This window comes from Anser brachyrhynchus (assembly GCF_964034855.1).
Source record: "Anser brachyrhynchus genome assembly, chromosome: 1".
NCBI lineage: Eukaryota > Metazoa > Chordata > Aves > Anseriformes > Anatidae > Anser > Anser brachyrhynchus.
Window position 1 is genome coordinate 196,978,057 of NC_137694.1, and position 27,066 is coordinate 197,005,122.

At 34.4% G+C, this 27,066-nt stretch overlaps 1 protein-coding gene across 9 annotated transcripts in view; it reads right to left on the reverse strand.

Moving 5' to 3' along the window:
• The window catches only part of DYNC2H1 (dynein cytoplasmic 2 heavy chain 1), a 165,174-nt gene that overhangs the window by 126,289 nt on the left and 11,819 nt on the right, over positions 1-27,066 (reverse strand). For all 9 annotated transcript variants that reach the window (XR_013945208.1, XR_013945209.1, XM_080576938.1 and 6 more), the window contains 28 exons: positions 26,120-26,272; positions 25,911-26,009; positions 23,733-23,872; positions 23,415-23,643; positions 22,827-22,954; positions 21,432-21,547; positions 20,141-20,268; positions 16,480-16,629; positions 15,540-15,745; positions 14,610-14,765; positions 14,406-14,520; positions 13,891-14,061; positions 13,289-13,671; positions 12,402-12,534; positions 12,196-12,313; positions 11,914-12,026; positions 11,707-11,826; positions 10,579-10,729; positions 9,654-9,856; positions 8,956-9,138; positions 8,594-8,776; positions 8,209-8,432; positions 7,263-7,378; positions 4,132-4,331; positions 3,209-3,473; positions 2,652-2,859; positions 2,137-2,266; positions 573-728 (listed from right to left, as the gene is read on the reverse strand). Coding sequence is in view for 7 of the 9 variants with exons in the window: in XM_080576938.1 (XP_080433064.1) it covers positions 573-728; positions 2,137-2,266; positions 2,652-2,859; positions 3,209-3,473; positions 4,132-4,331; positions 7,263-7,378; positions 8,209-8,432; positions 8,594-8,776; positions 8,956-9,138; positions 9,654-9,856; positions 10,579-10,729; positions 11,707-11,826; positions 11,914-12,026; positions 12,196-12,313; positions 12,402-12,534; positions 13,289-13,671; positions 13,891-14,061; positions 14,406-14,520; positions 14,610-14,765; positions 15,540-15,745; positions 16,480-16,629; positions 20,141-20,268; positions 21,432-21,547; positions 22,827-22,954; positions 23,415-23,643; positions 23,733-23,872; positions 25,911-26,009; positions 26,120-26,272 (4,677 nt within the window). In the remaining 2 variants the exon portion in view is untranslated. The remainder of the gene's footprint in view (positions 1-572; positions 729-2,136; positions 2,267-2,651; positions 2,860-3,208; positions 3,474-4,131; positions 4,332-7,262; positions 7,379-8,208; positions 8,433-8,593; positions 8,777-8,955; positions 9,139-9,653; positions 9,857-10,578; positions 10,730-11,706; positions 11,827-11,913; positions 12,027-12,195; positions 12,314-12,401; positions 12,535-13,288; positions 13,672-13,890; positions 14,062-14,405; positions 14,521-14,609; positions 14,766-15,539; positions 15,746-16,479; positions 16,630-20,140; positions 20,269-21,431; positions 21,548-22,826; positions 22,955-23,414; positions 23,644-23,732; positions 23,873-25,910; positions 26,010-26,119; positions 26,273-27,066) is intronic.

The following is a 27,066-nucleotide window of genomic DNA, read 5'->3' on the forward strand; positions in this document are numbered from 1 at the left end:
TAAGTATTTTGTTCTTTCCAACACAAAATCCAAGTGTGGTTGTGGATATAACTCTCTCCAGATACAGCTTTATGTCAGCATTATGTACCAGTATGACATAGTTTTCCAGCACTAGTGCCCTCAAGTATACAAAGACAGAACCATACCCAAGTGCATACAATATATAACCTCACAATAATGCTGTAAGAGCACATCCCTGGTGAGGTGCAAAGTCCCCATGTTATTATTTCAAATATCCTGAACAAAACAACAACAAAAAAAGTGTTAGAGATGCAGTAAACACACAATGTGGACTCTAGATGGTTCTTGCATAAGACAGTACGGACAGAGACTATTCTGTATGACTTGGTGCTACACCAAAGGATGGCTGTCTGGGCTGGGTACACTTAGCAGGGACATACAAAACACTTCTTTATTTCTGAGCTACTTCCCTGTAAACAACACAGACTGCAAAGAAATTAGAGCACAGATATTCTATTACTACAAATTTTCATTGTCAGAAGACAGAAAATCGCTATTCCTTTTAAATGTTCTGAGAATTTTTTGATAAACTTGCAGAAAAAGATTATTACCTCTTTTGCAAATTCTTGCCGTGACCTCATGTTGAGATTGCCACCAAGACCCCGTAACAAGTTAATGATAAACTGTCCACGATCAGTACACCCACGAAGATGAGAGAGTCCATTCATCACAGTTCCAACTAAACTTGTTTCTACCACAAAGTCATTCTGTAAATAGCAAGTTGTAGCAGATTTAAGCATACTCCTAATAATAAATGTGATGTATTGCTATCAAACTACTCCTCATTGCCCAATGACCCCTCCAGAAATTATCCCAATCCCGCTGTTCTAGAAAATTCACCTGATGTGAAATTATTTTAAACATTGATTTGCAAGTATTAATCCTGTATTTAATTCCATATTTAATTATGTATTGATGTAATATACTAATCAGAATTTTTCTTATGGATTTTGAGACTCCATAAGAAACCAATATAACTGTATACTGAAAATCTCTCTCACGAATACATTTTTTATGGATTTTGCTATTTAGCACCAAAGGATTTGCAGCCTCAAGATTAATATGATGTCTTTCCTTGGTATCCAGATGAAGATACTTTTAAAGTAGAAAAACATCCATGGGTGAAAGAACATAGAGGGAAAGTAGTATTTTAAAAACAACAGGACCATCTATGTTCCCTAAGACGACATAATGCAGGTGTCCCAGATACCAGTTTATTGGCCACAACAGTGGGGATTTCTCCTAAATAATATTGCATGCAACATACAACATTTGATCAATACAAATACAACTCCTTCATAAGAAGGTGAGGCAGGGAAGGATCTAGACTCTTTAGAAAAAATATAGAACATGCAGAACAATTATCCTGGTGCATGTCCTAGCATCACAGAATCCAGATAATGTACAAGGTTTTGGACAAAATCAAATTAAATATACCCTTCAGGAAAATCCTTTTTTACACTGTAATTGAGAATTACCTTTTGCCTATTAAAACCTCTTTCAGTGAAAGTTTTGAGTAGAATTTTAAAGAGCTAAAGTTATATACTTTAATCCAGGACAGGCTATTGGGAGCTGTGAAAATTTAGCATTCTGAACAATCAGACTACTTTTTCAGATATCCCTCTATCAATCTTTTTAGGTGTCTATCTTTATATTGTTCCCTAACCCCTTATAAGATCTGGTCTATGCTATGCAATGTTTTAACTTTTAGGGTTTTTGTTGTTGTTATTTGTTGCAGACAAGTTTAGAAAAACTTGTTTTAAAAACATTTTTTCATTTTTAGCTTAGACATTCATATCTTTCAAATCTTTGAAAACATACAAATAAATGTCCAATGTAGAAATTTGAAGATAGATATTTAGTTTCACAGGAATACATGAATTTAACCAGTTAAAATTTATTAAATGTTTCAAAAATTTACATAAGGCAAGCAGGTTTTATAAACTCACAGGGACTAGAATGGTTCCAGTACTAATCTTATTAAGAAAATAGCCAGCAAAAAAGCATTGTTTTTTTTTTTAACTTAAAGAATATGAATGATCTTGTCAGTATTAAACTAGATAAATGTATCACTTTAACAGAAGCTGAAAAATTATCAAGTCTTCAGTAACCAACCTGCTTCACAACCCAGTTTAAAGCCTTTTCAAAATAGTTCCCAATCCAGTTTTCAAGATTGTATCTGTATTCTTCAGGCTGACTTCTTAGCCAAGACTTTATGAGAGAATTAAGATCTATATCTTCGTCACTAAATCAAAGCAAAAAAAAAAAAAAGATTCAAACAAACATAAGATTTCCACATCTTCATATAGATGGGTTCAAATGGAACAAAAAAAACATTCCAGGAAAAGTTCAGGGAAAGACTGTAACGTAAGAACTTTCAACCAATTATTTTGGATCTCCAAGGGTCACACATAATCAATCCAGCATTTCTCATTCAACAAGTATGATTAGCCAAAAAGGTTTTAATAGCACAGCTTAAAAGGGATGTGCAACCTAAAGCAAATTCTCTCAGTGATTTGCTTTTTAAGTGTACTGAAGTAATTCAATCACTCCATACAGTTTAGAATATCCTTCTAGAAAAGTTAAGAATACTTACCTACTTTAAGAGTATGCAATACCCTGTGACCTACCTCAGAAAGATCATTCCCATTCGAGATATTGTAGCAGGAGAAGCACAGCTAAGATCATGAGTCTCAAATATAAAGTTGACATTTGAGCCAAACTGAATTCTTTCCCCACTAGGCATAGTCAACAATTTGTTGTCATCCAAAACAGAATTCAAGGATTCAATCCATTCAGGATCAATATCACCATCACAAATTATCCATGAAGTAGTATCTATTTCCAGACACAAAAATAAAATATCAAACCCAAGAAAAATACTTAGGGAATACTGCCCCTGGCTACTTTAAAACTATTTCTTACTCTTCCTTCATTATAACTTTAATATATAGGCTCTTTAAAGATATTCTTCACATTACCTTCTGATGTCTAATTTTGCTTTCTTGTCATAAAAGCTAGAAAGTGCATACCAGTGTCTATTCTCCAGTACGACAATCACCAAGAGTTTTACTTAATTTACAATATCCACAAATTATTAATAATGTATTGTAAAAATGTAATTGAAAATAAACAAACAATTCAGTAAATTAAGCACAATGATCCATATACTCTCTCATAAACATACCTCGTGGTTCTCGTACCACTTGTCGAGCACTATTTGTTAGCACACCATCAGACCACTCCCTGGTATCCACATCGATATGGCCTAGCAACTGATGACGAGGCATAGCTTTCGGATTCATAGTATACTGTTTCACTACTTTGCCGGTTTTACCAAGTGCTGTCTGCAACATCCGCCAAAGTGTCGATTTACCTGCACCACTTGGACCTACAATAACTACACCCATTCTTTGACATAGTTGTTCATATAATTCCAAAGCCTTCTTGATCTAGATAATAAAAGAAATAAAGGTTATGTAAAGTAGTATAACTAAAGCAATCCTGTACTTTTTTCATGTTTTTTCCAATATATTTTGCAGTCACTTTGTTTCTATAATTTCAAAATAATAGGTATTCATAGGAGTAGTTCAAATTCTGATACTAAAGAGCAGCAAGAAACTTCCTTTGCACATTAGAAGCATTTCACTGAATTACTAATATGAAAATATCAGCCCTCTTTGGATACTATTTTTTCCTGAAAAAAAAAAAACTTTCACAAAATTTTAGCTAGCTCTAAATAAATAAATAAATAAATATGGCTGAGATAAAGAAATGATTGATAAAAACAAGTGTTCACATATTTAATTCTTTCATTGTCCAAAACATTCATAGGAATTCCTACGTGACTTGAACAAAACTGTGTATCACATGTTCACATCTTTAAGCTTTCTTGCACTGTTTTTCATTCAGTTACACAACTGATCTCCCATGCTTCGGCCATACAGATCTGATTTATACAGATAAAAACAATCTAACTTTCAGTTATTCTTTTCTTTTTTTTTAATAAAAGATTTCATTCAAAAGTAGAAGGAAATGAAACAAATGTAATATTCATTAGTCCTAACTCTGAATAACTAGTTTTGTTTTGCTGTTGTGGTTGATGTTTACCTGAGTGTTTATAATTTCCAGGTGTGCTTCTTCAAAGACTTGTTTCAAAGCTGTAGTTAACTTGACATACTCCACATCTTTGAAGTCAATGCCAGGGAAGACATCTTTAACCAGTGCATCAAATCGTGCACAGTCTGCAAACGTAAGCTTTGACATGGTATTAAGCCGCAAAGCTTGAACCACCATGTGACTTTCATTAACTGGAAATAAAAAGAAAGAAGCCAGATTATTTTTTTGTTTGTTTGCTTTTTTTTTTTTTTTTTTTTTTTGCTTGCAATGTATCAGTGCTTGAACCCACACTGCTAAAACACTGAAGGTAGAATCACAGTGGAGACTACAATCCAGTCTTTTAACACCCTACCTGGAAGTTAAATGAGCGAGTGCCTCACTGTAAGCATCCTAAGTATCATATGCTGACAAGTGCATTCTATGCAGACAGGAGATGCTTATGATACTGCCTAGATATTACATAATAGCATAATAATTAAAGCAGCACTAAGAACAGCAGTGCACAATAGCCTACTTGTTAAAGGATTCATGTAAGAAATGAAGGACCTGGATTTTAGATCTTCCTCTACCAGAGGCAGTTTGAAGTCACATCTCTCAAATGCATCCTAATTAACTACAAATACTCCAGAACCGAACACTCTCCACAACTCCTCTCAAATCTGAAGCACCACTGACATGTAAATGTTTTGGGACTAGAAGAACAGCCACAAGAAAAGCTTTATTCTGCCAGAAAAATAACGATTTCATAACGGGAAAGGCACAGGGCTCTGACCTCTGTTTTTTGCTTTTCTAATGAAATTACTTTCTCACGTAAAATCTCTCTTTGTAGAGAGTGGGATTAGGAAATACAGGTGAAAGTCATCCTTTGTTTCTGCCCTCCTTCTGAAAGCATGATTGCCCTAAAAAAGAATGCACTATAACCTAAATTCAACCCAAGGGGCAGAAAGTGTCTGTTCCTTAATCTCCCTTTCCTCTGTGTCTTTCCCCGAAATGTTCCAGAGTCTGAGAACTAGTATACCCTTCCAGGATTTAGATAAAGTTCAAGCTTCTTCATTCTGGACAACATTTTAATTGCAAATATTTCTATAGGCAAATTTTCTAAATACCGTGATAAAGAGAAAAAATCTTGACATTAAGGAACTTGTTTTAGACAGCAAAGCAAGCAGTACAAAATTTAAGCAATGCTTAAGGGCATGGCCAAGATTCTGACATGTCAAATGATTCTGGCTGAACAATAGAAGTAAACAAAGAAACAGGAAACTCCATTTGACAGAAATACTCTAAGTTTCTGAAGCAAAGACATTAAACGAAAAATTTCTGGGTCTATATCATAAACAAGACCTATCCAATTTGCCTCTCATGGGGATTACTGAAAATTATAATTTAAACTAAACAAATTTCAGGAAATTCCATATTTCTAAACATGAAGCTAAAAAAAAAGTCATAGCAAGGAACACTGATAGAAATGTATCCTAAAACACATCATTGGTAATCCTTTAGCAGATCCAAACTGAAGTCAATTACAAATTGTTTACCACTCACTGTCAGACCATTTGTCATGGCAAGATTTGTAAACCAAAGCTGTCTCTACAAAACTACGAGTATAGTCTGGACAAACATCCTCAGTAAGCTTGCAGACGACACCAAGTTAGGTGCGTGTGTTGATCTGCTCGAGGGAAGGAAGGCTCTGCAGGAGGATCTGGATAGGCTGGAGCGATGGGCTGAGGTCAACTGTATGAAGTTCAACAAGGCCAAGTGCCGGGTCCTGCACCTGGGGCGCAACAACCCCAAGCAGCGCTACAGGCTGGGAGATGAGTGGCTGGAAAGCTGTCAGGCAGAGAAGGACCTGGGAGTATTGGTTGATAGTCGGCTGAATATGAGCCAGCAGTGTGCTCAGGTGGCCAAGAAGGCCAACAGCATCCAGGCTTGTATAAGAAACAGTGTGGCCAGCAGGGCTAGGGAAGTGATTGTGCCCCTGTACTCAGCTCTGGTGAGGCCGCACCTCGAGTACTGTGTTCAGTTTTGGGCCCCTCACTACAAGAAGGACATCAAGGTGCTCGAGCGTGACCAGAGAAGGGCAACGAAGCTGGTGAGGGGTCTGGAGAACAAGTCTTATGAGGAGTGGCTGAGGGGAGCTGGGATTGTCCAGCCTGGAGAAGAGGAGGCTCGGGGGCGACCTTATCGCTTTCTACAGGTACCTTAAAGGAGGCTGTAGAGAGGTGGGGGTTGGTCTGTTCTCCCACGTGCCTGGTGACAGGACGAGGGGGAATGGGCTAAAGTTGTGCCAGGGGAGGTTTAGGTTGGGTATTAGGAAGAACTTCTTTACTGAAAGGGTTGTTAGGCATTGGAATGGGCTGCCCAGGGAGGTGGTGGAGTCACCATCCCTGGGGGTCTTTAAAAGATGTTTAGATGTAGAGCTTAGTGATATGGTTTAGTAGAGGACTTGTTAGTGTTAGGTCAGAGGTTGGACTAGGTGATCTTGGAGGTCTCTTCCAACCTAGATGATTCTGTGAAACATACGCTGTTTAGGTGAACAAGAAGCACTAGTTGTTGTCCTAAAGACATAAAATGCTCATCCACCTTCCATTCTTAATTACCACACAATTAACACCCAAACAACAATAAAAAATAAAAATTATCTAAAAAATATACAATCCAATAATCCAGTACTTTCTACCATTTCTATCTGTCCTTGTATCTACTACTGTCTACCAGTCTGCATCCAAGTAATATGATCCTTATTTTTTGCCATGTGACAATTACAGCAAACCTCAAATAAAATCAGAATGGTCCGATGACTGATGAATAATGACAGCATCAGAGGATCAACACTCCTGACCTAAGCAAAGTGAAAATAACAGTTTCTGAGAATCATTTAGGATCATCCCAGAAAGAAAAAAATCTCTATATCCTTATCACATAAAAGCTCAGTCTAGAATATGACATCAGTCTTTTGTAATCTCCTGACAAAGAAGGACTTTCACAGATGTTTTTTCTTCTTTGCTAAATAGTTTCTAGATCCAAGCCATGGCTTCTCAAAACTTCAGTGATCAAGAAAGATACAGACAGTGGTATCTGTACAATACTCCAAATAATCAAAAGTTTGACATGGTCAATCTTACTTTCTTGCTTTACTTCACTTTTCTTCAGCTGATGAAGAAGACTGCCACAGCCTCTCAGAACAGTCTTCAGTGCTCGTAAACCCCAATCATAGTGCTGCTGTGGTGTCAGAAGCTCCCTAAATTTAAAAACAGCAATGTTGTAACAATCATTAGGCAACAGCACTGGAATATTTTTTTTTTTTTGGCCAATGACTATGCTCACAAGATGGTTTTGGGCGGAAGAAAAATAAATGAATATCTGTAGCACTATCTGTAATGCAATATCTGTAATATTACCCTAAAATCTTCAGAGAGAGCATATTTAGCAGCTAATGTATTATTATCTCTAGCAGCATTAACTAAAATCTCTAGTAGTTTATAAATTTGTTCTCTCTAATGTGAATACTTATAACCAAATAGTCACTTGCATTTCAATTACTTCAAGAATCAAAATACACAACACTTAATCATGCAGTCATATGCTTATATTCATCCTTAATGAGGGCAATAGGGAAGCAGTACTTCGCCACCTTGAGATTTTTAATGCATTGAGATTTTAATGATATTTAAAATGCTTTTAAAAATGTTATTTTCATACCTGAACTCCCAATAAATGGCAATATTTTTATTCTAAAAGTCTTTAAAAGTAGTAGCTACAGAGATTTGGACGGAACACCATTCAGATTTAAGGGCTGTATTGAAAGTAAAAGTTCAGATGACTCCAAACCTGCACTTTTATGGCTAGCTTTGTTTCTGACACACAGCTTTCCACAATAGCCAAGTCATAAAATATTACAGAAAATTAACAGAAATTATGTGTAGATTGTATCCCTACAGTCATGATTTGGCATATACTAGACAGAGAAGAAACAGCATTGCAGGAAAATAACCATAACGATCGATGCAAAAATAAAAGCAGTAGGGAACAGAACTACAAACATATTAAGAAAAAAAAAAATATGCTTACCTTGCTAGATTAAAAATAGCCACTAATTTTCTACCAAGTGTTTTGGCATCCTTAAAGCCCTCTGAATACAAAATCACTTCTGCAATGAGTTCGTTGTCTGGATGAGTCATAGCTACTGGCCTAAAAAGTTGTTTGAGGTTATCAGGCAGTTTTTGTCTTCCTCCATAACCTTTTCCAGCAGGATTCATAGTGATAAAAATTCCAGAATTATGATCCATTTCAACCTGGCATTAGACGTGCAAATGTAATAGTATATTGTCACAAGAAAGCATTGAGAAATGCTGGATATACTGTGTTTAGTTATGGTAGCCATCTTTAAGTTAGTAGAGACCCAGTTCCTTAAAGACTATTTTTGTAAGAAAACAATAAGTAAGTTTTGATGTACCTTTTTGCCAAGCAATTCACATGAAGGACTATGTTTCTTCAAGGCATGTTGAATTGTCTGAATCTGCATAGATACTGCAGATAGTACAGCTTCTTCAAGTCTATTGAATTCATCAAAACAGCCCCAGGCTCCACACTTCACTAAACCCACAAATATGCGCCCCATTGACTTCACATCAATGCCCTTAAAATTAAAAAGAATACTATTAAAATTCAAATAAAAAAGTAGTAGAAGACTGTTCTCCCAACTATTAAAAAAATGTCAAAAGAAACCTGACAAATCATTATTTTTAGAATGTAATATTGTTCTATGAAGTACGTGAATAGCTATCCATTTACTAAATTATACAGGACTATATTCACCTCATCACAATTAAAGACTAATACTTGTCTTCCAAGAAGTCCACCCAAGGCCTTTACTGATTCTGTTTTTCCAGTTCCAGCTGGACCATAAGGGTTGCCTCCAAGGCCCATCTTCATGGCCTGAGTAAGAGTTAGGTAACATTTATCTGTCAAAGGTGTATAAACAAGTTTGGGGGAATTACCCTGCAGAAACAAAACAAATTATATGGATTGGTGCACAGAACTTAGTTAAGATGTAATTTCATTAATTACATTCATAAAAAAAATAATTTGAAAACAGGTAAACAGATAACACAATTGCCAAGATTATCTCTAAGTATCTGCATTTGTTCACAATTATGAAGTTCTCCTGACTTTATCTAAAATGTCAAAGCTTTTTTTTTTTTTATATATAATTACAGAAAATGTATTTAAAAGGGAATGAAAAAGGGGTCAAATCAAATGTATATATGTATCTGCACTTTAATCAAAGTAGCAAGCATATTAGAAAGTATTTACATGATACTGTATTGGAAATGCTTTCCATACAACCATTGCATTTACCCCATCAATATCAAGAGCTAAAAATGGACGCTATGGACACAATAAAGTTGAAACAAATATGGCAACAGTTGGAAGGCAACTAGCAGCACGTGTGAAATGAGAAAGTGTTTGATACATATTTAAAAGCCACCAAACAAAAATTAAGAATACCACACCTGATATTCATAAGTATATTGGAGTTCAGCATCTACCATCTGTACGTAACATTTTTGGTCTTTCATATAAAATCTCAGCTGTTTTTTCCAAGCCCAGTCTTCAGCACTGTGAACCTGAGCTTGATTTAGCTGCTTCACCAAATCAATGTTATGAATAATATCAAGAATCAAAGCTTTAAGCTTGAGCTCAAGGATCCCCGATTCTGCAAACAACCACAAAAAAAAAAAAAAAGGAAAAAAAATCATAACAGAATACTAAGGAAGATACATTAGCCATTCTCAAGTGCATTGGGCTGCTTTCTATTATCAACTGATTTTATTCAGATCTTGTTTTAATTATACACAGAAAGATTATTAATCATCATAAAATGAGATCCTGATAGAGGAAGAGAATCATCATATGACTTCACTTGATAGACAGGTGACTATCCTAATCCACATGATTTTTGTCTGCCTCTATGCTCAACAGAGATAGAGGCTTTTCCAGAAAGCAGTTTATTCCAGAAGTGTTTTCAGCTATGTCCTCTTTAGTAACCAGTGAGGCACAATCTGTTAAGTGATATGCTGAAGCTCCGAAAACTGATGCATCTGGAGCTTTTACCTCAGAAGAGTGGGAGTGCAGGAAGGATCTCGAGAGGGAGCGCTCTCTATATATACAGCTATATTAATTTTTATATTTAGCTATTATATATATAATTATATTCATTTTTATTATATAAATTACCTATGTTAGCAAATATGAAAAAGCTCCAAGATAGTTTTTCATCTAAATGAAAATCTGTTGTTCACTGAAATATTAAATACATTAATCTTGGCAAAAATAGGTGGGTAACTTGTAATTTCCTGTTTAAATAAACAGAATGCCAAATGCTAATGAACTATAAAGCCATTGTCAGGTATTATATATTAGAGATCATTTTTGTACCTGTATTGCTACTATCTTCCATACTAGTATCAATGCTAGTATAATGTTCCAGTTTAGCCATGAGTTCTAATTCTAATTGTTGAAGATTGTGGTTTTTGATAGCACTTTCAACATCTTCAGTGAACTGAATTTGTTCTGCCAAGGAAAGAATCTTTGGAAGAAAAAGTTCAAATTATATTTTATAATACAGAAGACAAAAAGGAAAAAAGTTTTTCAACTCATTTATTATTGCTTATTATGAAAATATTATCAATGTTTGAAGTATTTTACCACATTTTTAAATGAAGTGATACATTTGCTATGTTCTTAAGAACAAATACAGCCACCTTTAAAAACCTGACAAAATTTAGCAAAACCTTGCAATGTAATCTAATACAGCAAGTTCCTTAGCTGTTCTACAACACATAGCACCAAAATTGTCAAAAGCATTGATTCCCCGTAACTGACGTGTAATACAGAAACTAACACTTTTTAGGCACACTGAGGCCACAGGCTCAGGAGCACCTTTGACTTTCTGTATTACTGACCAGCTAACACAATATTTTGTCTTCTGGTTTCTACACACCACTTATGTTTCAAATACTTTAAGTTCACTGGAAAAACACTGTGAGAGCTATAAAGATTCAGTCAAACTTGGAACTGGAAAGAACTGTATCACAAATTCCACCAATTATATCAGTCGGAAGGTTTGTAACAGTAACTAAGTTACATGTGCTGCTGGTCCAAATTGCATAAAACAAGTCCATTTTCATGCCTGCTTTTGTTTATAGGGGTAATGTTTAGAAATCACACTATAATCACACTCAGAAAGTGGTTTCTTTTTAACATTACAACATCGTAGTAGTAACTGTTAGATGTGGAGCTACTAACTATGATCAAGATTTACATCAAATTTAATAAATTGGATGTTAAATCAGGTGCCATGTAAAAGACTTCAGAATTTCAAATGTTTGCAGAAGAATTATAAGAAAGAACATTTTAAAGAATTTCTCCATATGAATAAATAGAATTTGGGATTTGTTTTGAGTTTTCCTCCAAATCCATATGTATACTTCCTTATAAGCCTTCAAAAATAACTTTTTTGTTATATCTAAGACTACACAATGGTGCTATTGGATCATCTACTACCTGGGAAGGGAAGAGCGATGGATCAATTGAACGTTGTGATTTTTTTCCAGCATCAACACAGTCAAGTAACATTTTTTTTAGGGTCTCCTTCATCTCCAAAGCCAAATCATTTAGCCACACCTGGAAAAAAGATAAAAAAGCTCTAGTTACATAGCAAATTAACTTCTCAAAGATTCCTGGAAATATACCTGGATCAAATTTTCTTACCTCCACATCACTTGACAGAAGAACTTTATTTCTAAGTGGCACAGTTTCTCCTTCTACTGACTTCATGGCAACTATGTATTTAAATTCTTCATCAAAGCTCACACTATTAATGCCTATTAAGTAGAAAATGGCAATGAAGTCATAGATCATTAAGGTCTTAAACATTAAATCCTTAAGGTCTCATAGCAGAAAGGGAGAAAAAAATCTGCAAGAGATTATTTAGTTTTGAAGAAATTTATTTCTAAGTAAGTGCATTTCACAAATGAAGAGTAATTGCATTACCAGCAAAAAGTTTCTTGAGATGAGACTGGATAACCGAAGGATTCGTGGATTGTCCTAAAATTTCTAATAAATCATCATCTCCAATAAAATAGAATCTTGGAAATGCTGAGCGCTTTTCCTGTATAAAAACAAAAGATTTTTTGTTGTTGTTGATCTAAATTCAAACTTACTTTCTTTACAGAAAACTTAACTAATGTCAGCTGTACCTCCAAAAACTCATTCAAAGATCTCTGACACCTCTGAAGCTGGTCAAGCAGGGTGATTAAGGTATTTCTTAATCCTGTCCGGGCATTCAGTGATATTATTCTATTATCCCTTTTGATATCTGACATAACAGATCTTGACAGAAAAAAAGAAAAAAAAGAAAGATTAATTCATAAAACTACCTGTTTTACATTCAGTTTTAATCTGAATGGCGTATGCACACAATTATTTAATAAAAATTAAGGCAAAGGTAAACTGTATAAGTATCTGACATATAACTTTCAGTTTTCAGTATCTATGATGAAACAGTTCAGAATTTACATCAATGTAATTTAATAACTGTTTTTTGTTAAAATATCTCCATCCAAAACCAAGAAAATTAAATTTTTGACTTTTATCTCCCTTTATGAAGTCATTTTAACTCAAATCAGAACAGGTAATGGTACATATCTTTCTACATTGCTGAAATCTCTTCCCTACTTATCTCCACAACTTGTTTGGAACAAATAAGCCTTCTGTTTGACCTTTTTCGCCCGTCTTTGTACTTTCATAGCAAAGCATTTCTCTTCAGCAAGAAATGATTCTTGAAAAACAATTCCGCTTCATTTCACAAGACTAATCTTGTGTTTGCATGCCTTGTTCAAGATCACTGATGTTTCATGCAATTCCATTATATGTGAAACATATATTCCGCTAAACAAAATCTATGTCTTACCCATTCTGTTCAGACTTACACACAGCCATGCATCTATACCTCCTGAATTTCTGTTCCTGAATTTCTTCGCCATATCTATTACAGATGTTCCTTATATTTTCACCATGAAGAACACTGTAGCCTACATATTGCAAAAGATACTATAGAAAATAAGCTTCATTGTATATCACTAACCTAAAGTCTTCATCAACTCTGCTAAAACGAGCCTGTTCTTTGGGCAGGGCTCCACGACCGAATATAGGTTCTAAATACACCCATTTCCTCTGAATTAGGTTTAAATTCTGCAAAAACTCATCCAAATCAGCCATTTTTTTCTCCCAGATGGACACTTTATCTTCAAAACCTTTGTAATATGGAGAATCCTTGAGGGACTGTAAAAGACAGCGATGATCTCCAACTTGGTTGACTATGTCTTTCCAGTCTTTAATAAGCCTGATAGTCTTGCCTTGGCTATCTTCATAATCTGTTAATGTAAAGACAGCTCCAACTCCCCAGAGTTCAAGTTCACGTAATGCTTCTCTGATTGTAACTTCTCCTTGGGCCCGACAATTCAAATCCTATTTATAAGCACAAATACATTTAATTTGAAACTACAGAGCTTGCAATAAACTTGTCATTCAAAAATAAAAGATAAATTCTATTTCTACAATAAGAGAAAAATATAATTATGCATACAGAACAAGATATTCTATGGAAAGATGCTGTTGCATTTACAAAAGAATACTAGATAAAACATAAAATAAAAATACAGTGCCTTTACATGTCATTATTCCTACCTTAAGTTCCATTGCTTTTTCTATAATGGCATCAGTCACTTTAAGCAGATCTCCAAACAGCAACCCCTCAAGTGCAGTGCCTCGCGGAAGACCCAAAAGGCGAAAGAGATCCAGCCAATGGTCTGGAGAAAGATGTTCTCCTCTGATGTATTTTAGGATTGGAATTATCATCTATGGAAAAAATTCATATGTGAATCTATCTTGTGCTTATGCAAATTAATAAATTAATTGTTAATTTTCTTCTCACTCTGTAACCATTCTTCAACTAAAGCACTTTTTTTCCCCTTCCAATTCCTAGGTTTAATTTTTATGAATTTGCTCAGGAAAACTCATTGTAAAGTGTGTGCTCATGTAAATTGTAATCCTTGTACTAAAGAACTTTAAATTACTTCTTTCTTATCTAATCCAAACCTGTTTTAGTTTAAAGCTTTTAATGAGCAACATGATGAAGTATGCTACCCAGTAATACCAGAACACTTTCGATTTTAGATACTTTTTTATAGTTAGCATTTTACCTTATATTTGTCCACTTCTTTTTGCAACTTTACTGTCATTACAGTATGTTCTTCCATCGTCCTAATTTTTTCATTCCAGTTAAACAAAAATTCTTCAAAAAGGTATGTTTTACTCCTGCATTAAAATTAAATACAGAAATGGTCATAACATAGTATTATAACCACACATAAGTGTCCATGAAAAATAAAGTAACAAAATCATACCTAAAAGTAATCCAGTCTTCTTTGGCTTTCTCCTGCAAACCTTGATAAAACTCTTCATACAAAGCCCAGACTCCTGCACAACTCTTAATATCCTGACATACAACTTTTGACAATGAGAAGTCAGGCTCTTCCAATTTAAAATGATGGCATTCTTCACTGAATAAAAACATCATTGTAACATACACTATGTTATTCCATTATACATTTTTATAAAGTAATAATAGGCATAACCTTCTTATACAGCAATCTTTTCCATATTCACAATTATTTTCCATAAACTTTCATTTCTTTATTTATGAAATGAATTATTTTGTGTCCCCCCAAAAAAGGTTAAAAAATAAGTTTGAATGGATTGTTTCTTCCTTTTAGGAAGAAAGAACATGCTAATTTTATTTTCTACATATTTAAATGCCAAGCTAAGAATTGAAATAGAAAACTTTGTCCACTCAGGATATCCAATGATGAACTTACTGAAAAGTAGGCACTCAGAGGAAAAAAAAATCTCTCCTTTTGCATAGCAGACTAGTGGTTAAGACACTTGCTCAAGAAATGAGAGAGGTGAGCTCTAGCCCACTTAAGTTGTAAGAGGACTGAAGCAATAACTCCCCTTTCTTGGGCCAATATGGCAAACCTCTTGGTGAGAAGTTCAAAAGTCAGAATCAAGCCTTTACTTTACACATTCCTTTACTTGGAAGCCTAAGACACTTCTTCAACTTTTCATTTCAAAAAAAAACTTCAGTTCAAGAAATTTCTGTTATATAATGAATAAAAAGAACCTTGAAAAAAAATGAACAAAAAACATGTAATAAGAAGAAAATGCAATTACCTATATCATTTGTTGTGATAAAATTTAGTTAATATTTTCTGAGATACAATTACTGCAAAAGATCCACATGTTAATAAGTAGCATACACAGAGAAATAAACATACATGAGTTTTTCCTTCGTGGTTTCAAGTTCATCAAATTCTTTCTTTTTTTCCTTTATGATCTGAGCACTTTTCTCAAGCATATCGTGATCACCTGTTTCAATGACATCATCACTTGGCTTTAGCTGATCCCAACGAGCTTTAAATTTTTCCAGATCTTGGAGATATGTATTAATATGTGACATCACATTTCCCTTCATAATTTCAATCTGTAAAGCAAGTGTTAAAATGGAATTCCTTCAATGGGTCTGAACTACATTAAGTATCCAATCAAAATCAAAGTAACTGCATTGTTTCAACTTCTTATGTAATACCCTAAGAAAGAATTCAGTTTTATTCTTCTGGTTTTGTTTCAAAAAAGGGGTACTAACTTTTTATGCTGGTATTTAAGAACTATTTATTTGGTCTATACTGTCTATTTAGCCTGGACACAGAAAAATTGCTGTATTTCTATCACATGTTGTTATCTTCAGTAATACAACAAATGAGTTCAGTGGTATGCCAATGGACTGGCACTTACAGGGTTGCACATAGTTTAGCCAAATTGTGGGGGAAAAAAACAACAAATGAACAAAAAAAACCCACCAAATATCAGTACTAAAAGCATGATAAAATAATAAATGTTATTTTTTAACTGTTATTCTGTTTTCTTCAGCTAGCCATTGCATTCACTAAGCCATCTCTGTATTTAGGTGGCTCTTTGTGACAGAAGGACAGAGTAACATTCATTCCGCATCGGTTCTATAGAAATTTCATGTAGCTATTGTTTAAACAGTCTAAGTATTCTTCCCATAAAGGCTGACACTCAAGTCATTAACGTTGGTGTAAACACTGAACTGAGAATACTTATGGATTTTATATAATTCAAGAAAAAGTATTTCTCCAGACTTATTCACTCTTAAGTTCAGCATTTTTACATAAAATACTAAACTTTCATTGTTACCTGCTCTGTTATCATAAGCTGGTGGCTTTCCATCATTAATTCAAATTTATCCCATGTAGCTCTCAGGTTACTGATAGTGTCCAAACCTGCACCAGCCACAGTTCGCAAAAGTTTGTTTTTATCTTCAGCTTCTTGAAACAGGAGAAAAATCTAAATTCAAATGGATTAAAAATACATATGTGTACACATAAAAAATCAATAAATGCTGCTTATCCAGACAATGAATAAAAACATAAGAATCATCAATTGTGTACGCCCAGATTATTTGTCTAAATGCAGCTGATTTTTAATACTGTTTATATAATAACAGTAAAGCACTAGGAAAATAGTATCTAATGTATTTAAAGAACATCTTGATGTGACGTGATCATGTGATACACAGAAGCAAATGCTTACCATGAAACAGATAAACACTGTTTATTTTTTGCAGATATTCAATCAACCAGATTCAAGAACAGTATCAGAGCAACAAAAATTCAGTAAATATATACATGTACTGGGTCTGGCTGAGAAGGAGTTAATTTTTGCCACAGCAGCTGTATGGTGCTATGTTTTAGGTTTGTGAGCAAAACAATGCACCTAACACGCTAATGTTTCATCTATTGCTGAACAGTGTTTGAACAGCATCAAGGCATTTTCTAACTCTGTCTCCCCAGTGAATGTATTTGGGATGTACAAGAGGTTGAGAAGGTACAGAAGCAGGCAGATGACGCAAACTAAACAGATGACATTCCATACCATATAACATCCTGCTCAGCAATAAGAGGGCAGCTGGGGAGTTAGGGAGGTTAGTTATCTTTTGTATGGGAACTGGTTGGGCACTGCTCTACCCAAGAGAGGTGGTGAGTGATTGCCTTTGCATCACTTCTTTCTTTCTGCTTCCACTTTTCCTTTATTAACTGTTTTGATTTCAATCCACGTGTTTTCTTGCTTTTACTCCTCCCTTCCTCTTCCCTCATCACAGGGGGTCAGGGGGAAAGTAAACAAGCAGTGAGTGGGCTGTGTGTTGTTTAGCTGCCTACCACGGTTAACCTACAACAATATGGAAGAACAAAAAGATAGAAGGAGACACTTTGAAACAGATACTATCTTCATATAAAAGAGTGAGATCTTTTTTCTCTGATAGTAGAAAATAAAAAATCAATTCTTTTTCCACATAAGAGCCAACCAAATTTAAAGAACAAAAATTAAACTTTTAAAAGTTGGAAGAAAATTAAATGAATGCATAGATTTTTATATATTTTCCAAAATGTCCTGTTATGACTGCTTTCCTTTAAAAATTAAGTGGTGACAACAGGCCCTAATGCTAAGGGTCAATACTGTTTTATAAATTACAGAAAATCAATTCTCTTCAATATCCAACAGTTCTCCCTGAGATCTGCTATAAAATCAAAATACTTACACTCAACCTAACGCAGACTTTACTGAGTTAAGTAACATCCAAAAGGTCAAACTGCACCCAAGATAAAGATCGGGCTAAAATTAGATGTCAGTATATGGACTTGTTAAGTAGGCATGAAAATCTCATTATTGTTAACGAAGATCATTGAAATCAAGACTGCCTCATTTAATGACAGAGGTTGGCAGCACTACCTGAGATTCCCTACTCTATTCCATCGGCTTTAAAGCCGCTGCCCAAAAAGTTATGGGTATTCCATATGTCCTGTGTCATATCTGCCAGCCAGGTATGGAACTGTCAGATATGCTAGGACATACTCAAAACAGTAGGCACCTACATCTGAACAACTGCTTTTAATGGTGCTAATAAATCAATTAAAATCAAAATTGGTGCTAATAAATCAATAAATCAATTGGTGCTAATAAATCGATTGGTGCTAATAAATCAATAAATCAATTTATGCTAATAAATCAGTAATGGTGCTAATAAATCAATAAATCAACCACAAGGTGTCTATTTTAAGGTGAAATGGATTGCTCTCTAGAAATTGATTGACTGCATTTGCTAGGGACTTGATTCAGTTTCTCATATACACGTTCAGGGCCATTTGAGATACCCAAGAACACTTGCATGGCCTCCAGCTCTAACTATAGAAAGGTACAGCCCCCAAGTGCTCCTCTGTTATGTCTGCCAGTCTAGCATGGATATTGAATACGCATCTCAAGTAACTCTAAAACTGTACCTGTGGACAACTAAACCAGGGTTCCACTATGTGCATTAATAGTGCACGCACTATGGCCACATGCACAGAGACACCTACATTCAAGATGCATTAATTTAGAACTGAATCCTATTATGGACACACATTGCCCAGCTGGGAAGAGTAAATGCGGCTTCGGTTCTACAAGACTGTGGAATTCTACAAGAGTTTTTTAAAGGCATCAGTAAGGGTATGGATAAAGGAGATTAAAGTCATATATTTCAGTTGGGTTTCCAAAAATCTGGTAACACAATCCCTCTCCAGAGGCATTTAAGGAAACACAGTAACCTCAACGTAAGAGGAAAGGTCCACCCACAGGTAACTGGTTAGGTAAAAGATAGAAAGCAGAGATGGGAGGAAATGGGTAGTTCCTGTGATTGAAAGAGATTGCCCAGTATTGGACTGCTCAAAGCGTTTATAAGCGAGTTGTAAAAAGACACATTAGTAAAACAATAATGTTTATTGATGACGACTGTGTTATTCAAGGCATTAAACCAGTTCACATAAGAACGGGAAAATGATCTTAGAAGAAGCAGTGACTGACAGTAGCAGTGACAATGTCATGATGCATGATGTGATACATATATGGAAAAGTAATCCTAATTTCACATAGACAAGTTGTGTTCTGAGCTAACGACTATGCAGGATTGATATCTTGGGGCTATTACAGGCAGTTTTAAAAAAACACCAGCTTACTCTGATCAGTAGGAAGTAAATCAAATTTTAGGAGTCAGTAATGAACAAAAAGAGAATAAAAGATATAATGTTGTTATATCATTATACAAATCTATGGTTGTCTGCATCTTACCAGCTGTGCAAAACTCTTCTGGTGCCACACAAAAATATTGTTGCAAAACTGGGAAAGGCATACCAAACTGTAACAAGGATGATCAAAGCAATGGATATGCTTATGTATAAGATGAGACAAACTAAAATTCTTCCATCTAGATAACAGATGTCTAATACAGAATCCAACAAAGAACAATACAATTGTATGTCATGAAAAGTAAGATTACGGAATGATTGCTCCTTATCTCTTCTAATATAGGACATGAATAGTATGAAGTTAACAGATGGCAGGTGAAAAAAAAATAATAAAAGGAGGTGTCGTGTATTTGGGTGACCAACCTACACTTTTTCAGGGGATATTTTGGATGTGAAGGGTGTGTTTGCTATCAAGAGGAGACTACGCAAGTCTGTGGAAGAGAAATCATGAGTGTTACTATACAGAGAGGAACCACATAAAGCTCTAAACCGTTCTGGTTAAGGGCTAGAAGTCTGGGAATGCATCAAATACACTGTCCTGGTTTTGTATTTTTTCCCTACATAGTTACCTTATTCTTCTGCCCCAGACAAAATACTGTGCTATATGGACAACTGCCCTGACCCTATAATGCTACTGTATGTTCTAAACTAGTTACATTAAACATAGATTTCCAGACCGGAAAGCAATTACATTTTTTGGTAGTTTTTGTATTGGATATGATAAAATAGTATCTTACCCCTCCTTTTTGTTCATGTAGCTTTAAATATTTTAAGTTGTCTTCTGATATTTCTTCTACAGTCTGGGGCCTAACCACTAGTGTTTCCATGGCATCAGTAAGAAATGAAGAAACATCATGTAGGTGAGCTATATAAGGAAAGGCGGAACATGAAGTTATTATGGAAAAAATACTTGTAGTAATAAATATCGGTCAGACAAATGTACTGTGATACAACACTATCATAATTTATGATACTGCACACAAGGTTTTAATTTTTAAAATTGCTGACCTCAATATTACATGCTCCTTCAACAAAGACTGCATGTTTGTGCTTACACATAGATTTTTAAATTTAATCCACTACTTTCAGAGTATGATTTACAATGTAAGTATCAGTCTCTTCTGAGAATTAAACATTCAGACCTAGTGCATTTATTTGTACACTTTCAAAATCTGTATGTATTTTAATGGCAAAAAGAGAAAAACACATAAAAATTTTTTTTTTATTTGGGAGTTTTGTTTTGTTTCAAAAGAAACTAACTAAATAAAGCACCTTGCATTAAACAGTGAAAAGATTCACAAACAAAAGCCTGACTGAGCTATAATATCGCATTTTCCTAACAGTAAAGGCACAGCACCTAGCAAGGAAATATACAATTGCAGGAAATAATGCATCTTCCAGGAAACAATTCAACTTTCAGGCTATGGAACTAATTCACTCTTTGCATGACCCCTGTTCTACATTTCCTGCGCTGATTGTTACATTTTAAGCATAAAACACTGGTATTGCTCATCATCTGTACCCAGAACACAAAAAAATGGGGAAATATTTTGCACTCTTCAATACTCTGCATTTTGACAATCTAACTGACAAGGAATTCTATGGAATAAGCCTAGGTTATTTAAGACTCCTGGTGAATTATTTAAATTTTTAAAAGAAAAATCAAATGCTATTTTTGAATGCAACATTTTGTGATGCTTCCTTCAATTAACTTCAAACAACTAAGAAATTATTCTCCACATAAAAGAAACAATCAAAAGAATATCCATATGTATCCTGTTTATCCTGGAACAGATATGGTCAAAACAAGTGAATGGAATAGATGCATACGGACATCAAAGGGTTTCAGATCTGGCATGTAGTGAAAAAATATTGAGAGATTATTTTTGTTCCACTGTGTTTTCTGCCATTCACTATGTCCAAGAGTAAAGTATTTCTAAAGTAAAAAGAGTATTTAACAAATACAGTAACACTAATGCCCACATGTACAACAGAAATAAAAAGCTACTATTCATCAAAGATATTTACCTTGTATAGATTTTCTCAAAGACAGGACAAGAACATCGTAGAACTTCTGGATAAAATCATCAATTGCAGTTTTCACAGGGTTGCAATTAACAGTTAAACAGTCTATCTTGATGATGCTTTAAGACAAAAGATTTAAAAAATAGCAAATATTCAGAAGTATAGATATGTCTCAATAGCTCTAAGATCAATGCATGTCTACAGTTTACCCTGATTTTATAGCCTAATAAGAAAAAATACCATAATTCTACATAAGCCAAAATACATAATTCTACAAGTAAAAGTTCCAGCTTGATGGACAAATAATCGTGTTACTCGTAATACTGAAAGGCATATTAACCGTTAGGCATATATACCCAATTTTACAGAGACTAAGGTCTAATGCTTCAGTCTTCCAAATACTTAGAAAATCACTTGATTTTATATAATTAATGTCACTAAATTCAAAAGGGCTATTTTTATACTCAAAACCAAAAAGAATAATTATTTGTGCAGTCATGTCCTTAAACCTCTAATTTCCATGAGAATTTACTAACCCAGGCTTTAATAGTTCTATGCACATAAAAAAGCCATAGCAAGCCATATCAAGGCCCTGTATCTTATCTCCGACAGTGACCATTAGCAGAAGACTAAAGAACACCATCAAAAGTGTAAGTGTACCTTACTCGATACTTTCCTGAGTATCCTGCCTCAACACCAATTATTTTCGCCTTTTGCCACTTCATAACCGTGTGTGTTTTCTGGCTGTAAGATCTATCACCTGATTTCTCTTCTACTCACCCTGTCTATCCTCAAATACGTGAAAATGTTTACTACTGAGAATATCATTTAGCCAATAAGTTCCACCAGAAGATCCTCCTGCATGAAACGTGACTTCTTTCTAGTTGCTCTGAACATGCTTCCCCCCAGTATCATTTGATAATGCTAACTATGCAATACACAGAATCCTGTGTGAATGCATGTAAGCATAAAAGCCTAAACTAGCCTACCTTACTTACAGGATTTAATCAAGTGCTTAAATACATTAATTATTTAATGTATAAACATCTGCTAAGTCTGTTTCCAATGGCCACATATACTGCAGGTGTACATGACTCAGCTGAAAGAACTGTTAAAATATCACCATGTTTTGTAGTATTTCAGAACCAGCCCTGAATTTTGAGGGAGGTTCCTGTCATATCAAAAAGCTTTTTGAGAGGGCTCCATAGATAAAAGGGAGTAAGGGTCTAAAAATAAAACCAAAGAACAAAAATCTAAACCTTTAAAAAGTACAACTACTTCAAAAACACTTGAAATTCTATCTGTATCTCCACATAAAAAGGGTATTTCTGTTTTATTATTACCTTTATTATCTGATAGAATTTGTTATTCAAACAAAGGAACACAGTTGCACTATACCTTGGAAGACGTTCTGCTTCTTTGCCTCTCACTTTTAATGCTTTGAAGTTTTTTTCCCAGTCTTGTTTGCTAGAAAGATGCGTTGTCACCAGAGTTTCCATATCTACTTGCCCAATTACAATCCATTCCTTTTCAACGTTGTTTTTTATTTCATGGAAAAGAAATATTTAGTAGACTAAAAAACTCTGTTTCTCAATAATAATAAAATATTTTAATTACGTTTTCAAGCTGCATTTTCTTTAACCATTATGCTCCTTCAATTACCTACAGATTCACTTAATACAAAAATCAGGAGGTACAGAATGGTTTGATGTATCCACTCATTTAAGGAAGATCAAAACACATTTTGAGCAAGGGTAAAAAGACTGCTGTAATACAGAGATTTCAATGGGAACTGTATGTATGCTTCAAGCTAGGCATGTGCTTGAGTAGTTGGCTTAACATGGATAGAATTAATAAACTTTTGCTTACATGCCTCGCAGAAAAGGACAATAATGCACAGGTTTCATTGCTCAGTTACTTCTAGAATGTCTGAAGCCTAAAAAGATAAATCTACAAGAAAAAGTATGAGTCCAATACTGAAAATACCTTGAATTGATTAGAAACTTCTGCCAGCTTTCTGAACAAATCCTCTGCTTTACTGAAAGCAGTCAGAAATCCATTTGCATTTCTTTCAGTCATAACTGTGAAGATAGACTCTTCCTCTGTTTCACTTACTCCCCTAAACTGATTTGGAATGGAGATGAATCTCTTCATTTCTCTGTAATATCTAGCTCGAACTTCTTCAAAAGGAGGTCTGAATTGCAACTGGCCTTGCCTGAAAAATGGAACAAATAATACAAAAAATAAATACTTGAATACAATTTGAGCCAGAATATTTTATTTTTAGGGGAAAAAAAATCTTACTTGAATATTAGATCTATATTTATTTCTGGTAAATTCTCATTAAGTGCTTCTAAGCCCATCTGATACTGATGCTCCAGAGCTTTGTAAAGTTGATGATTCCAGTGTTGTCTCCAAGCTTTCATATCACATGATTTGAAACCCTAAAATGTAACATTTACTGTAATTAAGTGAAACTGAGAATGAAGATAGTGATCTTAGTAAAATTCAAAGCAATATTGTGTTTGACTATTAAGAAGATATAGAATGTCTTTCAGAGGAACATAGGAATAAAAAATGAAGGCCTTATCAAAACAGTCTCTACTGTACTTCAGGTTAAGAACTTCACCAACTGTATTAATCTATGACAAGATTCTTCAATGGTACCCTAAAATAAATGGAATTCTGCTAGATATAAGATACAAGGATGGCTGAATGAGAGATCTAAATATGTATCACACCTTTTACTTCCCTGTGATATATAAGCTACCTTCTAACCTTTATTTCAGAAAATTCTTGTGTGTTTAAGATAAGTATTAACTAATAAGTCAATACAAGACTTTTATCTTAAATCAAAATTTCCTTGGAATGTGCTACATTGCACATTCCATAAGAATGTTCAAAGCAGTATCACATACTTAAGTCTGTAAATGGTCACTGGTAAGCCACCCAAGCATTTTCAAAGTGGCAATACAAGCCAAAAAAGAAATTGGAAACATCTTTCAGCTTAACAGTTTCTCTTACTTATTTCAATAGTAATTTTCAGTCAGGGCTTTGGAGTCAGACCAAGGCTGCTAAGGAAGCCATACATTTAAGGTCTGTCCAACAATTTCAGACTGCCCAGTGGAACTCTTCCAACAGAAATGTTTCAGAAACAAGGGAAATTTGAAATTGTCTCAATTAAATCTTAAGACAATTATAAATATAGGTTTTAAATAAAAGTGTAAAATTCTTATAAATTGACACCTGTATGACAACAAGAACAACGTAAGGAAGAAACCTACAGAAATAGTAATGTTCCATCATGTACAATTATAATTCAGTTAGTTACTTCTGGCTCCTTTCTTCCAAATGATGTGTCTAAAGTGTTAATACAAACCTGTTTATAATTTTTACACAGATAAACCCAGGCACTTGTTTTCCCTATGCTACTACACATTCTGTAGATAGAGCCCTGAAAACTTTGTCAGATAATGCAGAATTTTAACAGCCTCATGGCAACAATGAAGTATATTAGCAAGGTATATGCAGACGATGATATATTGTAATTTTGGATGGTGAAAGCAGGATACACTTGCTTCAGTTTTATCAGTTCTAGTCAAGGATTAAAAAAAAAAAAAAAGGGGGTTTAACACAGTTTACTTCCATTTTTTTATATACCACATGAAAATGCCATACCATATACTGTAATACTGAAAATATTTTCAAACTAATTTTAAGAGCAAATAATGTATTAATTTCTTAAAAAATAAATTAAGTTCAAGATAAAAATTTGCAAATTACATTTCAATACAAATTACCAACCAAAAACTAAAGGAAAATACACATACAGCTAAATATCCATTTACTTCTATTTTCTGAGAAATGGAAAATTTTATTAAAAAAAAAATACAGTGAAACTACTGCATTTATTTGACTAGCAAATACCAGTTAAAATGATTCAGATCTCTATTAGTGAGGCCAAGGATACCACAACCACCTAAGGTTACAGACCCATTACTGTTGAAGGCAACAGGAAAAATTAAATTGACTAATGATATATCAAAATAACTTAGGTGATACTAATATCATTCTGAGTTACTTTGATAATCTGATAATCAAAAATTGGCAGTTAATGGATGAACAAGTAATCTTCATTATTTCAGTCAGAAATGCATTTTAGTTTGAAATTTTATACATTTATCTTATTCTGCCTGGAGATAGCTGCACCTATTTCTGCATTTCAGCACATATTGATGGCTCAGACAAAACTGTTATACAAGACTTAAGGTTCTCCCATTTATTCACCTAAGCCCTGGTACCTGACTAAGTGTTTTTCTTCTCCCATTACTAGCATGACACAAAAAAAATATTATCCTGATTAATGAGCTATTAAATCATTAATCAAAAATAATTAAATCATAGTATGTTTTGAGTCTTAAATCTTGATAAGTATTGAAAAATCAGATGTTTGCTGCTTGCAATATGACAATGAAACCCTGCCTGTGACTCGAGGCTTGCAAAACCAGTTCTGAGTTCCTGGAGTCCATCTTTCCAACGCTGCTGCTGCCGGAGTAGATCAATATTCATAAGAGATATAACCTGTTAAAAGAATTTGAAAGGATAATACATATGCTCATAACCACATAAATGGAAGAAAGAGTAAAGTAAGCTCTAAAAAACACAATTTTGATTTTACCTGGAAAACATACCTTTTCAATGAAGTTTGTGTGCCACTTTCTCAGTTTCCTGTTTTCAGTGGAAAGTCGCTCAGCAGCAGCTTGGAGTTTTTGGATATAAGCTTCCAATTCCCTGGGATTATCCCATGTTATTTGAGCTTTTCCTCCAGGACCAGACCTTGAATGCTTGAAAAACACGTTTATAAGTAAAAATAATATTTCCACTGTAAAATTCCACTGACTCATAAGCAAAACTTACAATTTGGGGAGCTCCTTTTCATTTGTTTTTTTAATCAATATTCTTGGTGTTTGTTTGCTGTTGTTTTTTTTTAAACATATTTTGCAGTTTACAGTAGAAAATAGTAACACAAAAGCATTTAAAGTTCCACAGCTGGACCCATTCCTAAAAGATACAGCACAGAAATTGTGCCAGGCAGAAGAATATGTTGTGGCTCAGAACACTTCTGCACAATCACCAGCTTATGGTCTGCACACTAATAAAATATTGTGGCACAAACAGCAGCCCAACCATGGAAAAAGTTTGGGAAACTTTTCCAGAACGCTTTTGAACCCACAGTTTGGTCTACACCATTTTGTGTGAAATAACCCCAAACCCAAACTTCTCTTCTACCTTCAGCCCCACTATTATATTCTGTTTTGCAAAATGGTTCTCAGGAGCATGTTTCCAACAGTTTTTGCAACGCTTTCTCTGCAGGCATTTTCTGGCCCAATACAGAATTTATGGGAATGTTATAATTCTCCAACCATTTTCACATTGCAGAGTGTTGAAAGAGGGAAGAGTGCTTGAAACTGAAATTCATGATTTCAAAAAGAAAGGTCCACTGATTTCAACAAATGCTAACGAAACGGATGGTGTTGCTTGTATTGGAAGACTGCGCTTAAAAAGTCCAGTAAAAACACAGAAAAAGCATGATATGGTGGTATGCAGATACCACTGATATTCCAAATACAAGGAGGGG